Here is a 15,034-nt window from a genome sequence, read left to right on the forward strand (position 1 = left end):
TTATAACACGTATAAATAGAGGGGGCATTACATAATGCCCTGGGGATAGCTCCATTCACAGTCCCTGAGAAGGGCTGTGCTGGCCTGGCCAGAAGATGACCATGGCTTTGCTTGTGGCTGGGAGATCCCATCTGATGGCTTGAACTCTTGTAGTGTTTGCACTTGCTGCATTGCACTTGGCCTGCTGCAATCCATGCAGCATCCCCAGATCTGCCTGAGATGAGCAGTCTTGTCAAGGCACATCTCCTGCACACTCTCCCAAGCAGCATCTCCGTCTTTCAGTCCTGTGTGCTGCAGAGGAGACTGGGACAAATTTGGGCAGGGACTTGACTCTGTTAATGATCTCAGACCCAGCCTTGAGAATTATGTCCTTCAGCCTTTCCTTGCTCTTAATGTCTCACTGCAAGTGGAAGATGCTTCCATGTCTTCACAGGCCCCCTTGCCTCTGGGAGGGTAACACCAGCAATAATAAAGTCTTCCTGTCTGCTGCAGATCACCAGCAGTTCTGTGCAGGCAGAGGGCTGTAATCTCTTCCTCAGTGAAGCCCATGGCAAGCTGCTGGGAGCTAATGGGTTTGTGCAGGTCATACTGGAGGTGTCATGTGTCGAACAGATGTTGTCCATGATGGGAATTGCTTTGGTATGTTAGACCAGGGATGGATGCTCTCTGGGCTGGAGGTGGGAAACGCTCACGGAGTTGGTAGCTGAAAGTAAACATGGGGTTTTGTGGGGCTGGCACTACAGAAGCACTTCCAGAAAGGAAGAGAGGCTGGGTTGAAGCTACCTCTTGCTTTTGTCAATTATATGGAAAACCAGTTTTCTGGAAGAAAGGAGAGAATGAATAGAAGCAGGGGGTCACTAGAAATAATTTCTGAAGTAAACACACAGTGGTAAATGCTTCATGATGGTTGAAGTTTGTTTGCTTCATGCAGAGGTTGCAGCTGGATTGTGTTTTCTCTGAGTTGGTCGAGTCTTGCCCATGGAGCAGACTGCACCAAATCCTCATTGGGTTCAGTTCCTCCAGTAGCTGCTGGTAATCGCAGGTTACAGTTTTGTTTTATACTGCTGACTTTTCCTCTTCGTGCTTTCAGAAATAACACAGATCATCCAGGTAGACTTGGACCTGAAGTACAAGACCAACATCCGAGACCTGTTTGATGAGTTTGACAACTTCCCGGAGGGAGCAGTCATTGGGATTGCCAGAGAAATGCAGCCAGTGTACAGGTACAGCCCCTTCCCTGTGCTCTTCAGAAAAAAATCCTAGGGAGCAGTGGTCTCCCTGCTTTAATCCTGCAGGGGGACTTAATGTGAAACTTGTAAGTCGTTATGAACAAAGTGTACAGTGTTGCTGTGGTTTGTTTGCTTGTTCTCACACACCATCACAAGACTTCCAGAGCCAAATTCTTGATAAGCAGTGCCAAAATCCATGCCTGGATCCTCTAGAGGCTTGTTTGCCCAGCCAGGCCTGCTGAGGTGCTGTAATTGTTTGTGTGCTGGGACTCAGAAGTTTTGGCTGAGAGTATTGCAGAGAGTAGCGATTGAGTTTGGGCAGCAGTGAGGTTCTGGGCCCCTGGAGTGTCAGTGCAGTGCAGCAGGGAAGGCTGAATGGTCACCTCTTGCTGGCCTGGGCAAGCATGAGGATGGCCTCATGGTTCCTTGCTCTTCAGACCCGTGGTCCACCAGCCACTGATGACTGTGCTGGATACCACTCATGAAGGGGTGGCCCAGTCCTTCCCACTCATGGACCACTGGTGGGATTCAGGGACACAGATATTTCTAGGTGCTTAGAGAAATTGGTTTAGTTTAGCCTGCATTGTTCCAAGGATGGACCTCAGTTTTCTTTTAATCCAGGCTAAATCAGATGATCATCCCAGGATGCCTTAATGGATCTTAGCAGAGCTGAGTTTGAGCATCTGAGATGACTTGGCTAGATTTTTTAATCCTAATGGAAAAGTTCTTGGAGAAAGATAAAAAAGTGTAAGAGGTCTGTATGTCTTTTCCTTCCCTACTGGAAGCATACTTCCCTGCTGAGCCTTGTGAGACATGACCAGCAGCACTCTTGGGCAAAGGCTGAGCTGCAAAGATCTGGACCAGCCTTTTTTGCTGCTTGTGCATCCAGATGAGAAGGGGGTAGAATCAGACAGAAGTTCGCCAACAGGGGACTGATGGTCGTTAATCACCACCTAAACCATATGAGAGAATGTGATTGCTCAAACTGCAGAAGTCACCACTATTCCTGAGCTGGAAAAAAGACATCTCTCTCTCTGTGGCATAAGTGTTGCCTCTCTCCTGATTGGTACTGTTGGCAGGAAGAGCTGGGACTAGAGGAACACGGATGCATAGGTCTTGTCTCTGTAGGATGGCACCATGCTCTGAGAGTAGAGGGCTACTGTATCTGCTTTGGGTGTCCTCACAGGATTTTGGTGCCCAGAATGGCAAATCCAGCCCCAGTTAATCATATCCAATTGTTAGAGCTTAAAGGGGGATGGAGGGAAGAGCTGCAGCCAAGAGTGGCCACAGGGCCGTGGGACTGTGGCCTCAGTTGGCCCAGCAGGGCAGATCCCTGTTGTTAGTGGTGCAGCCTGGAACAGGGTAAATCAAGCATTCATTTGCCTGCAGTTAGTGCAGGGTGGAATCACTTTGTTTTTGTCACTGCAGGGTTTTGCATTATTTCAGTGCATAACTAGGGAGTGGGGATGGTGATCTGCTGCCTGGATGTGGTTTGTGGGGCCGGGCGTGCCTGGAGGGGACTGAATTAAGGTTTGGGGTGCTCTGCTGGAGAGCCTTTCAGCATGGCAGGGGACAAGGCACGGGATCATGGGGCTGAACACTGAATACCTGACCCAAGCCATAGCCATGTTCTCTCCCTCCTGCCACCCGCAGTGGGGACAAACATGCCAAGCAGTAACAGCCTTCATAGGCTACATTTTTGGGCTGAACTTTCTGTTGTTGAAGTTTTGACGTTCTGGGTCACTTTGGGCTATGTTGTGCTTTTCTTCTTGTGTTGTTTTGATCTTCATGTGAAAACAAGTTCCTGATCCTTCTTGTCGCCAGATCACCCGTTGTGGGGCGAGCTGTGCAAACTCCAGCCTGCCCTCCTGCCAAGCCCTGCACCCTGTGGGGCTTGCACCTCATTGCTAAAAGGGTTTCCAGACACAAACATGAGCTGACAAAGCATGGCTGTCTTTGTAAAAAAAAAGTAAATCTTTACTATTTTTATATTTTAGAAAGATAAGAACATGTTGTGGGTGTAAAATAAGAGGTGTCAGCTCCAGCTGTGTTGTTTGCCATGTGTGCAGACTTGAAGCATTAGTTGGGAAAATGGTTGTGGGGAGGGAAGAGGATTACGGGGTGACAGTGGGGTCTCCATTGCCACTTATGTTTTCCTCACCATTTCATACAGCTCTCTGCAGCACTAGCTTTTCTCCAAAGCATCAGAGGACCTGAGCTGTCCTGAGCTTGCTCATGGACCTGTGGACTCAATTACCTGGGGCAGGGTAAGCCCCATAGGAAAGATGGATGGAGATCAGTCCACCGTCCATTTCCATTAGCTGCCCATTGGCTGCCTGGCTGTGGGCTGCACTTTCTAGGCACAGGTTGGGGCTGCAGAAGGCTCAGGCTGCTTTGCTGGTGCAACAAGCAGCACTGGGTACAGACATTCACAGGAAACAGGAGTAAGAGAACAGCAAATCGGAAACATCCCGGAGCCTGTCTGCATATCCTGAAGGTAGGGGAAACCTCCAGACAGCAAAACAGGATGGCACGGGAGTGTTTCCACTCGCTTGACTCATGCTGAAACAATGCCTGGCCACTGTTTGTCTTGGACAAACACATTTCTCTGAGCAACAGGATCTCCTGGCCCTCCTGCTAGGCCAGTGCTGGGATTTAACTGTTGCACAGTCTGGGGTTGGCCTGTCCTTCAGGGACATTCAGGGTGAGTTGGAGTGGCCTGTGGAGAGCAGTAGCTTCTGCTGAAGCTGGGTATGGATCACCCTGCAGTGTCTGGCAGGAAGTCCTGGATGCAGGGGGGGAGGTGGCAGGAGCCCATGTCATGTGCAGGAAGTGATGTGAGGTCTGAGGCCGTCAGCATCAGGTTTCCATCTCTCCAGCCACAGCAGGGAAAAGAGGCACCCTGTCCATGGGTCAGGTGTGTTGTCCTTCCTGTGGCGTTTGGATCCAATGTGGGCCATGGGCTATGGTCAACACCTCTGTGGACAACGTTGCAGGCACAGCTTCATCCCACAAGAAGCTGTCCCTATTTTGGGGTTGTTGAGGACCCTGGTACCGTGCAGCAGCCTCCTAGATGCTTGTGGGTTTTCTGTGGCAGCACTGGATTCCTCCTGCCAGGCTGTTTGAATATCGGTCTGCAGAAGAGCCTCTTCCCAGGCTGACTTATGCCTGCTCATGTATATACTTGCAGAAGGTACACACTGTGGCCAAGATCAGGAGCTCTGGCTTCAGTGGGACTGAATTTGATGTAAAGATTAGATTCTGCATCTGAAGTTTGCATCATCCAAAAGGCTTTCCATGCAAGGAGGTGCTTCTTCAGAGTCATAACCTTAATTAATAGGCCTGTTGTCCCCTGCAACAGTTGTGCTGGCCAGTGCTGCTCACCAGGCTACACAGAGTGATAATGGTCTGTATAAATATTTATGTTGCACTGAGCCTTCCGTGCCAGATCTTGGTCAAATTAAGAAGTCCAGGCTCTCTGGTGCTCATAAGCCTTGCTAAGAAACATGCAGAGAAGCATTGCAGATGCAGCCTGCATGGGAGTGACCAGATGGGTAGGCAGGTCACTGTCCTTGGGGGGGTGTTTGGGAACATGCTGGACCTGTGGAGCAGCTTAGCTGTGTTCCCAGCAGTGTAGCTGGGCTATGGGTGGTGATGGAAGCATGGCCTGCTGCCTCTCAGCCTCCTGTCCAGGTGTCAGCAGTGGGGCTGCACCTGGGGCATACCAGGGTCTCCATCAAGGCACCATGATGGCATCCTCACACCAGTGTAGCCCAGACCTCCCTGCCAGCCTGGCTTGGCTCAGCACTTGTTCCCGGACACAGGAGCTCAGTGCTGCCAGGTGCAAAAGGGATAGAACTCCTCATTTCAAAGCAGCCCTGTGGTTGAGAGGAATAGAATGGAGAAATACTGCGGCACTCCCCAAAAAGTCCTGAAAGCTCTCACATTACTAAAGGCAGAGCTTAAGCCCTATTCTTACTATGTTTCCTGGTTATAGATCCCTCCAGTCACACTGGTGGCATGTGAGAGGAGGCAGAGCAGTGGTATCGATTGCACAGCTGCTCTCAGCAGCCTTGGCCTGACCCCGGGCCCGTGTGCCACACCATGCTCCCTGCTCCCATCCCCACAACCATCCCAGCCTCCTCTCTCCCTAAGCACTGCTGCTGCTGGCACTGGTAGTGGGCTCTGTGTGCCCACCAGTGAGCCAGCACCACCTAGGGCCCTCAGCACTGCCCCCATCATGCTCCCCTTGGATGTGTTCTTGGGAAGGAATGGTCTGCTGGCAACAGGGAGGACCTAACCCACAGGTCTTCAGATGGGTGCTTTTACCCTCTCCAGGTAGGAGGAAGATACCTGCTGTGAAGATGGACCTCAGAAGAAGTCCCAGAGCTTCACAGGTCCAGGAATGCACACAGCTGGGGCTGGAAGGGTGGCTGCTGCCTCCACTTCTGTGTTGGGTGACATCTTTACTGCTGTCCCCATGTCAAGAAGCTAATTAAAGCTTGAGGCATCTTGGGAATCCAGTGTTGGAAATGAAATTTGTCCAGTAAAAGGAAAGGATATCTACATCAAAGGGGCAGCTACAGACTACAAAGGGCTGACACTTGGATCCCTGTGTGGCTGCAAGGCCATTCGCCTTTGCCTCTGCCTGAAATGTAGGGAGAACTCAAACAGGACATTATTTTGTAGAAAGGAAAAGCTTTGTTTCTGCTTGTGATCATGTGGGAGCTGCTGTTAGTGTGCTGTGGGCTCAGTGACACACATTTTGTTTGTTTGAGAGCTGCTGAAGTAACCCAGAGAAGCCCATTAATGGGTGGAAGCAGGACTGTGCAGCTCCAGCCGTGGAGCCGCAGCACTTGCAGTGCTGGGTGTTTGCTGGAACCTCAACAGCACTGGCCCTAACTCACTTTGTCAGATGTTTGGAAGAGGAAAGGAGTTATCCTGGGCTGTGAGCAGGCTAATGCTAAATCCATAGCCAGGCCAGGCTCTCAGAGAGTTTGGGCTGAGACAGTACATTCTGTACCTTTTCTTGGGATCTAAAAAAAACCACAAAGTACGGCTGACAGCTGCAAGCAAGGAGCAGCTGGATTCCCTAGCTGAGGCAGCAGTGGTGGTTGTAAGATATAACACTGCAGGTGGGCTGCTGCCTGTGATGGAGATTTCCAGAACTTAAGATAACTATCTCCAGCAGGCAGGTCCTCCTGTCTGAGTTTTTCTGGTTTCAAGGCGCTTTCATGCAGGCAGGTGGCCCTGACTTGGAGACTTTAGTCTTTTCCAAGGGCTTTTGCCCTGAGGAAGCAGGGAGTTGGCTTCCACAAAGGGTTCTGTTCCCCAGGCCCCTCAGGAGTAAAGGCAGGAGACTTTGTGCCTGCCATTTGTGCCATTGTGATGTCAATGCTGCCTGCCCACAGTCCTGCAAGCCTCAAAATCTGTGCACTTTGGATTTTAAACCATTTCAAGACTTTGACTTGATTTGTAGCAAGTGCTGCTGTTGGACGCATGGGGAAAACGGTTCCAGAAATCGTTTGGCAGTGGCTGCAAGAAGCAGCCAAAATTACAGAACAGACAGAACCTGCAAGGAACTGGAAGCAGAATTAATTTCAGGAATTCATTCTTACCTCTGATTAAAAAAATTATCCAAGAAGGTAAAGGGTTGTGTTATTTACAGCTGTGAATATATAGGAACCTGTCCAATTTATTCTCACTATGATGCAAAATTGAAATGTCATTTAAAAACAATTAATAAATTGTTTTAATAAAACCATAACTGTGCATTGATTAGCACAAATAGTATTAATAATATTAAGCAGCTGGTCAGCTTCTGTGAAGGGAGAGCATCTCCCCTGTTCCTGAGAGTCCCATTGGCAGGCAAGGGTGTCCCAAAGCGGGCAGCCTGTGCTTCCAAGGCACGCAGGAGGACACTGCTAGAGCAGAGTTTATTCTCAGCTGTTAATAGAAATCTGCCATTTTAGCAGTAATTAAGCCCACAGTGTTGTAGAGTATCCCTGTGGATGTGTTTCCCCCCTTCCTGTACTGGTGCTGATAGAGGACAGTCTGACACACACAGGTCGTTGCTCTGCACTGCCACAGGCACTTGATCTATAGAGGGAAGGAAATTGATGTGACCCAGACAGGGATTTATGGTCCCACCTTTATTTGAAGGATGATTTTAGCACTGGCATGGGGTATACATCGGGTATATAGTGGTGAGGAGGGCCATCCTTGAAAATCTGTCCTAAAGAAAGGTTTTGCTCAAAAGCTGTGTTCACAAGTTGTCATTTGTCATCTATTTAAGAGTTCCTATTTTTGGACTAAGTCCACACAGAAATGTCATCAGTGGGAATCAATTTGCTGCTCTAAATGCAAGCCTTTTAAAAGTTTGGCATGCAGGCTGGGCTGTGGTAGAGACCAGCACTGTACAGACATAATTTGTGCATTACGTGAGAAGTTTATTAAGGAATTACTGATGTCCTCATTGAAGAACTCAGTCTGTTGCTTCATCAGTATTTTCCATGGGAGGGCTGGAGGTCCTGCCTTAGCTGGATCTCTAGCCTGAACCTGTCAGAGAAGGGTAAGGTGGTCCTGGTGTGCACACCAACACATCCTGCCCTTTGTCCAGGGATGGAAATTGGCACTGTTTTGCCCCGGGGTGACATTTTCCCCTGCAGGGCAAGGGGTGCTGCTGTATTGGTGATGCCACTGCACATCACTGGGTACATGGTGCTCCTGAGAAGCATGGAGCTGGGATTTCCTGGATTGCACAAGCTGTTACAGCTAAGGTGCTGTGGAGTGAGCTGGTACTGAACCTGCTGTCCTGGCTCTTTAAGGGGTTTAGCAATTGCACATGGAAAATAAACAATTAGCAACAAGGGCTGCTTTGTTGCAAAGCTCAGCTCGCCAGGCCAAGGTCCGGCTGCCAGGGCAGGAGGGGGGAAAACGGGTTGGATGCTGCTCTGGGTGCAGCCCCGGGTGGTTGCCTCCCTTCGTATGGCAGAAACCTGGGAGGGCCCACCTTCATTGCAGCAATGCCTTCTGGAGGTGGGAGGAGAGAGAGAGAAAGGGGAGCTGGCCTTTTCCTGAGGGTTAACCTCACAAATAAGGGGCTGACAGCTATCTGCCACAGTGAGGATTAGCCAAGAGGAGAAGGGCGCAGGCAAGTTTCTTGGCTGTGCTCTTTCTTTGTGCTAAGGATAAAGGGGAAAAGCCACCATCACCCCCTGAATGGACCATGCCATCATTCCCATCACTCTCTCCTCCCCACTGCCCACACCCTCTCCTCCAGGCAGTTCAGAAGCTACTATCAGGGTCTCCCCTTTGCTCTCTCCCATTTCAGGCACATCCCCTGTCCCCATCAGGACACTGCATACTTCACACTGGGGCTCCCATATCACATCTGCCTCTTTGACCAGCTTTCTGGGGCCCTGCAGGTCCCAGGAACAACCAGGTGGGCAGCTCAGCCAGGGATTGTTTGGTGGGACCACAGCCAGGTGCGTGTCCTTCCTGCCACCCCGGGGAGTCCTGGCAGCACACAGAGCAGGGAGCAAGGTGCACTTGCCTCACTGCTCATTGCACAGGAGCAGTAGTGTTTGCCAGCTGGGCATGTGCCTGCAGCTGGGGATAACGCCAGCAGCCATCCATGTTCTGGCTCAGGAACTGAACAACATATTTGGAGGTAGGAGAGCGTGTGCTTGTTGTTTTCGTTGGTGTTTGGGCTGGCAGGGCTGCTGTCAGAGTAGCTCAGAGAGGGATGGCTGGCAGCCCGTGCTTCCCTTCTGCTCCAGGAGCCTCATGCCTGGCTGGATGGGGCTCAAAGTTCTCCAGCCCCTGAACCCTGTGAAAGAGGCTTGCTGACAAAATGCATCCTCAAGGTAATGGCCTGCTGCTGCTGCCCATCCTGCTCTCCCAGACAGCTGCCCAAACTCTGGCAGCACTTGGCAAGAGGTAGGAGCAAATCAGTGAGCTCCAGTAAGGAGCTGACTGTTTCTGGGATGCTTATTACATCCAGACTCTTGCAGATCCCCTATTTTTGTGGCTCTATCCCATGACTGTTGGCTTTGTTTCCCCTTTGGTGAGGAAGAGGCCATGCAGCCTTCCCTCGCTGGGTATGATGCTGCATAGGCTCATGCAGTGGACACTGGCTACACCCTGCAGCCTTCTAGGAGCATCTTTTAACCACAGCCACCCTGGGTTTGGCCTGGCGTCTGATTTCACTTCATGTCTTTTTGAACTGTCTCCTTGATTCCCTAGATGCCTGTGGGGGGAGGCATTCCTGGAGATGTGGATGCATGGGGAAGGTCCACATCCTCAGCAGCAAGCCCAGAGGCAGCTGCACAGCTGGTGTGGCAGGGTTGCAGCCTCTTGAACATCAGATGGGTATAGGCCCAGTCTATTGTGGGACAAGTGCTTTGAGCTTGCTGCTGGTCTCCCAGCTGGCAGTAACCCTTGCATTTTTCCATTCCTGCCAGCTCAGGCACCCAGTTGCTTTACCAGAGGTTTTCAGCTCATCCCATGAAGTTGTCCCATCACCCAGAACTGAAATAAATATGTGGAAGTACACATATTTGGACATAGTCTTTCCCCCACTTGTTTGTCCCTTGCTGCACATGAAAACAAGAGAAGGCCCTGCTGAATACAGCTGGTGGGTGGAGTGGTCCCTCCTGCCCTGGCAGCTGTCCCCAGCGAGGCGTTTGGAAGGGTGTGATGGCAGCTCTGTGATCTAGGGCTCGTGACTGCCAAGCTGCGAGGCAGGGGAGGTGCAGCCGCAGCGCCCTGTGCTGGGCCAGCAAGGGAAGTCCTGCTGGAAGCAGCATTTTTTTATCTGGGCTGCCTGGGCCTGGTGTTTGAATGCTTGGAAATGCTCTTCTCCAGATGTTTCCTAGCACACGCTGGCTCTGTTTATAAACAGCTCCTCAAAGCAAAGCCTGTTGGGGCGGCAGGCGGGTGCTCATGGCAAGCCCCACATGGCTCCCCTGCACCATGGCATGGGGCCTGGGGCCAGAGGTCACCTCTGTTCCCTCCTATCTAGATGAGCTGGAGCAGTTAACAAAAGCCCCAAATGCCTCCTCTTCCTTTCTCCTCCCTTTCTCCTGGCTAACAGCTTCCTGCCCCGATGCATCCTGGTGGTACCGGCATCTCTGGGCTGCCTTCCTGCCCAGGCTTTTGCTGCTGGGGGCACAGAGAGGAGGACACACTGCCCTGCCTGAACTGCCTGTTCCCAGAAAGATTCTGGCCACTCCAGAGTCGGGGAGACATTTCCATTGCATCCAGTTGGGGTTCAGTTCCTCGATGATTGTCTCCAGGGCACGTCCTGACAGCACGCTCATCCAGCCCCTGGAGTTTTCCCCTTATATTTTGCCAAAATTTGAGGTGAGTGCTGAGGGGCAATGTCAGGCAGGACAGAATGGAGTGGGTGGAGACTGTGTCAGCTGTTTGGCTGCTTGATGTGCTTTGCCAGCCCCATCTCCTCTGAAGAGAACAATGCTCTCATATTCGTCACTCCTTCCACTTCTAACTGGGTGGAGGTGCCTTTCAGCCATGCTCTTCACTGTCCTGGTCCCTACAGAACAGCACCAAAACCCGCTTGAGAGACAAAAGCCAAGAAAAATCCTGTCTAAACAGCTGCTGATTTTTTTAGACATGCTGAAAGGTATCCTGCCAGTGGCCCTGCCAGGATACCTTTCCCTTGGCTGGCCTGAGCCCAGCAGGGACCAGGCCGCTGTGCTCAGCTGTGAGCAGGTTCCCAGACCATCGGCACTGCAGAGCCACCTGCAGCTCATCATATCCTGGATCTTACCTCAGCATCGCTCCCAGGGGATGGCCCTACCCTCCCTGCCAGCCCCACACCCCACACACAGCCGGGGGAGGACAGCCCTGTCATGGCCTGCACTGGGAGGAAGGGTTGAACAATTGCTGCTTGTCAGTCTGTCTCCTCTTCCTGTAGAAAAGGGCACGTTATCAGCTGTCCATAAGTCATCTGGGGAACGGCATTGCTGAAAAATTGAGTCATGTGATACAGATTTACTTTAGCCCCACCATGGCCTTGCAATGCTGAGGGCCTGTGTGCTTGCAGTTTTTTTTGTCCTGGCTGTTTTCAGTGGCTGTAATCTTGTCCCTTAGCTTGGGCAGCATGTGTTTGGAGGTAAGAATGTGAAAGGAATCAGCTATGCTGCTGTGGAGCTGGAAATGTGTTCCTCTCTGTGGCACTGCTTACCCTCTCTGTGCTGTCAGCTTCCAGCATAACGTTCTGGGCAGGGGGATGGCTTTCTTGGCATTGCTGGGGAGAAGCAGAGGATGCAGAGGTGGGCTTGAGCCACTTCCTGGATCTGAGCACTTCGGGAGGCTAATTGGTACCTGGCAGTGGCTTATCTTTGCAGGCTGAGCTTCCCTCTAATGATGCATGGACAATGTTTTGCCTTCCTTTTCTAAGGAGCAACCGATCCACAAGTCGTCTTTGCCTGTCCTCAAGACACAACTGCTCTTTGCAGAGGCAGAGCACTTTATCCTTTCCTACCCTTTAGGTAGCACTGCTGCTCATGAGCTCTGATGAGGCAGCCCATCCTCCACTCCCCTTCCCTGGGAAGCATGGATATGACTGCTTCAAGATGGAGCCCTCCTTCCATGGAAAAGTGGCATTTGGAAAAACCCTTTAGGTTCTGAATCAGGTGAAAGGGAGTGGTGTAAAGACCCTTAATGAAATGGGAAATACCAGTGCTTTAATGGAAAGTTTTAAGGAAGTGATGCTGCATGATGCAAAGTGGTTCTCCAGATCAGGAAATAAAAGATAGTCACCATTGACATCATTAATAGATCCACATTTTTTTCTGGGATAATTCTCCTGGTGGCTGTTGAATCCTGGCTGTCACCTTGGCCAGTCTTGCTGTGCTGGGGATCCAGAGCACAGGCCAGAAGGATGAATTTGATAGTCTGATCTCTGTACAAGCTGTAGGAGTCACTGGGCAAGTGCCTATAGGAGCTCAACATGGCTTCTTAGAAGAAAAATTTAAATGCTTGCAGTGGAGAACATTGCCTCTGGAGCTGTCTCAGGGGCAAATGTCCCTGCATCTTCTTATATCTGAGGGAGTCCAGCTTCCAAGCATGGGACCACTCTAAACATTTGGTTGCTAAATCTACCAACAAGTTCTCATTGCCTTGAGCTGCATGGAGACTTGGATGACATCTGACAGGTTTGAAGAGGAACCAGTGGCAGGCTTGGCTTATGCTTTCTAACAGTGTTTCTCCTTGACTTCTTCAAGGTGTAAAAAGCCCTTTCTGTAACTTTATCTTAAGCGTGAGGGCTAGAAGAAGAGAGCAGTGCTGGCAGCCCTGGGCTGTGAGATGGTAGTGGGGGTCACGGGTCCTTCCTGCCCTCCTCTGTCAGAACAGGCTCAGACTGCTTTCAGGTACTCAGCTTTGCAGCAGAGGATGCTGTTTCAGGGAAGAAGACTTTCAGATTGAATGTGAGCAACTCTGGGAGGCAGATCCAGCTTCTTGGGGAATAGCATGGGATTAATTCAATTCCTGCAAGTGGGAATAGCCAGTGTATGTATGGTGAGGTGTATTCTCTGATGCAGGACTGAGAAAGGAGCCAAAGAAATTGCTGGGCTGCTTGCTTAGGACAAATTAGGACACTTCTGATGGTTCACCCAAGGCACCGGGGATGTGGTTTTGTCTCTCTGAACAGTCTTGTGAGCAGTCACATGATCCTGTGTCCACTTGGTTCACCAGAATGATGCTGGTAGAAACAAAAGGGGATTTAGGAGATGGTAAGCAGTGTGGTTTGAAGTCTGGGCAATATCCTGTGCAGGGGGATGGAAAGAGAGACAGCCTGTGAAGCACTGGCTGTTCTGAGAGGCTGGGTGCCTCCAGACAGAAGACAAGCATGGTGAGATCCCTTGGGTGGGTGGTAGATCCTGTGATGTGATCCAGACCTGCCCAGACTTGAGGTGGCTGCTCTTCAGGCTGCACTCACTAACATCCCTGTGCTTGTTCTTCCTCTCTTTCCAGGCACACTTTCTGGCAGTATCGCCATGAGAACCCCCAAACCAAAGTTGGGGAGCCCCCTCCTGATGGGCTACCAGGCTTTAACAGTGGTGTCCTGCTCCTGAACCTGGAAGCCATGAGGCAATCCAAGCTCTACAACCAGCTGCTGGAGCCCACCATGGTGCAGAAGCTGACAGAAAAGTACCACTTCAAGGGCCACCTTGGGGACCAGGATTTCTTCACTATGGTGGGGATGGAGCATCCAGAGCTTTTCCATGTGCTTGACTGCACATGGAACCGGCAGCTTTGCACATGGTGGAGGGACCATGGATACAGCGATGTGTTTGACCAGTACTTCCAGTGTGAGGGGGAGGTCAGAATTTACCATGGGAACTGCAACTCCCAAATCCCTGAAGACTAAGGTGCTCACTGCCCCCAGGGGCAGCTCTGACTGCAGCAAGACCTGCAAAACCATAGTGGCTGCAGTAACAGTCCTTCAGGAAGGGTGACCAGCTCTGATCCAGCATAATCCAGATCCAAGAGCATTCAGTATCCCACTGCCTGTAGCCTCACCCTCCAAGAGGAAGGGCAGTTCAGTTGTTGGATCAGGACATCCACAGCCACTGTATCTAGGGCTCTGCTTGGCAAAGTCCATGGTGCCCATCTGTGCCTCAGCTGCTGGGGCATGTGGACAGCCGAGGGGCCATCAGAAACCACTGCTTTTGCACTAGGCAGGGTCCAGCTCCCTGGGTGCTGTGCAGCTTTGCCTTGTCTGATGGTCTGCAGGAGTCCCCAGCAGGCAGTTGAGTTTCATTTGTCATTCTTTGGTGGCCCAATTCTGCACCTCATGCAGAGAATTGGTCTGGTCCCTCTGGAAAGCAGACACTGTCCTCAGGTCATCTTCCTTTTGAAGCATTCCAGAAAGGCAAGAGGGCTTTAAAGACTGAAAAGCTGCTTTAAATTTGGTTACTTACAAACAAAAATTGAATTCTAGATAAGCTTTAAAGCCTTCCGTCAGTTCTTCTTAGCAATAAAAGCTTTACTGCCCTATGTTGTTCTAGAAGTGTTCAGTGAGTGTGTAGCAATAGGTTCATTTTTCTAGCTTTGCCTTTAACCTTTCATACAAGAATAAAGCATCAGATGTCAGACACGTTCAGCTGTTTTTCTGTGGCACAACAGAAGTCCTGTGCAGTAGGAGGTTTCCTGCTCTTATCACAAAAGTAGCTGATGTGTATCTGCTGGGCAGTTGAGTGTGGTGCCCCACATAGCTTATTCCACGTCTGTCCCATGTGAGTGATACAAATAAACGAGCTGGATTTTTAAAGATCACCACCCTAGCAAGGGTTGGTTTGGAAGGATCTGGGAGCTGCCTGTGCTGTGAATGAGTGAGCTGCAGGCTGAGCACGCTATTCCATGAATAAACGCTGCCTCGGTGAGCCCAGCTGGCGGGTGAGCTGCCGCACAGGTCTGTGTCAGGGATGTGCACGGCTCATTAACCACCTCCAGCCCAGCCTGTTTTACACCCTGTGTGTGCATCTGTGTGATGTGCACGTGCAAGAGAGAGGGGTGGGGACCTGATTGTGGCTTAGCCTGATAACAGAACACACCATATATGTGGCAGGAGTGTCCTGGGCTCCTTCCCCCATGCCCATGAATGAACTTACTGGGGAAGAGGCTCTCCTCCCTCGAACTGATGTGTAGAGACAACAAGCTGTGGTACGGGCTGCATGCTGAGCCCTGCCCTCTCTGATGTGCTGAACCAATCTATTTCCAGATAGCACAAAACCTTCTCTTCAAGTATTTTCTCATCCCCAGGGAAGGAACAG

The 15,034-nt window shown here is 50.9% G+C and overlaps 1 protein-coding gene across 1 annotated transcript in view; it reads left to right on the plus strand.

Moving 5' to 3' along the window:
- The window catches only part of XXYLT1 (xyloside xylosyltransferase 1), a gene marked incomplete at its 5' end in the record, with an annotated part of 33,205 nt that extends 18,668 nt beyond the window's left edge, over nt 1–14,537 (plus strand). The window contains 2 exons of the mRNA XM_015637079.2: nt 1,091–1,223; nt 13,233–14,537. Of these exons, the coding sequence (XP_015492565.1) occupies nt 1,091–1,223; nt 13,233–13,629 (530 nt within the window). The remainder of the gene's footprint in view (nt 1–1,090; nt 1,224–13,232) is intronic.
- Nucleotides 14,538–15,034: the final 497 nt, after the last annotated feature.

Source organism: Parus major, chromosome 9, assembly GCF_001522545.3.
Source record: "Parus major isolate Abel chromosome 9, Parus_major1.1, whole genome shotgun sequence".
In the NCBI taxonomy this organism is placed as follows: Eukaryota; Metazoa; Chordata; class Aves; order Passeriformes; family Paridae; genus Parus; species Parus major.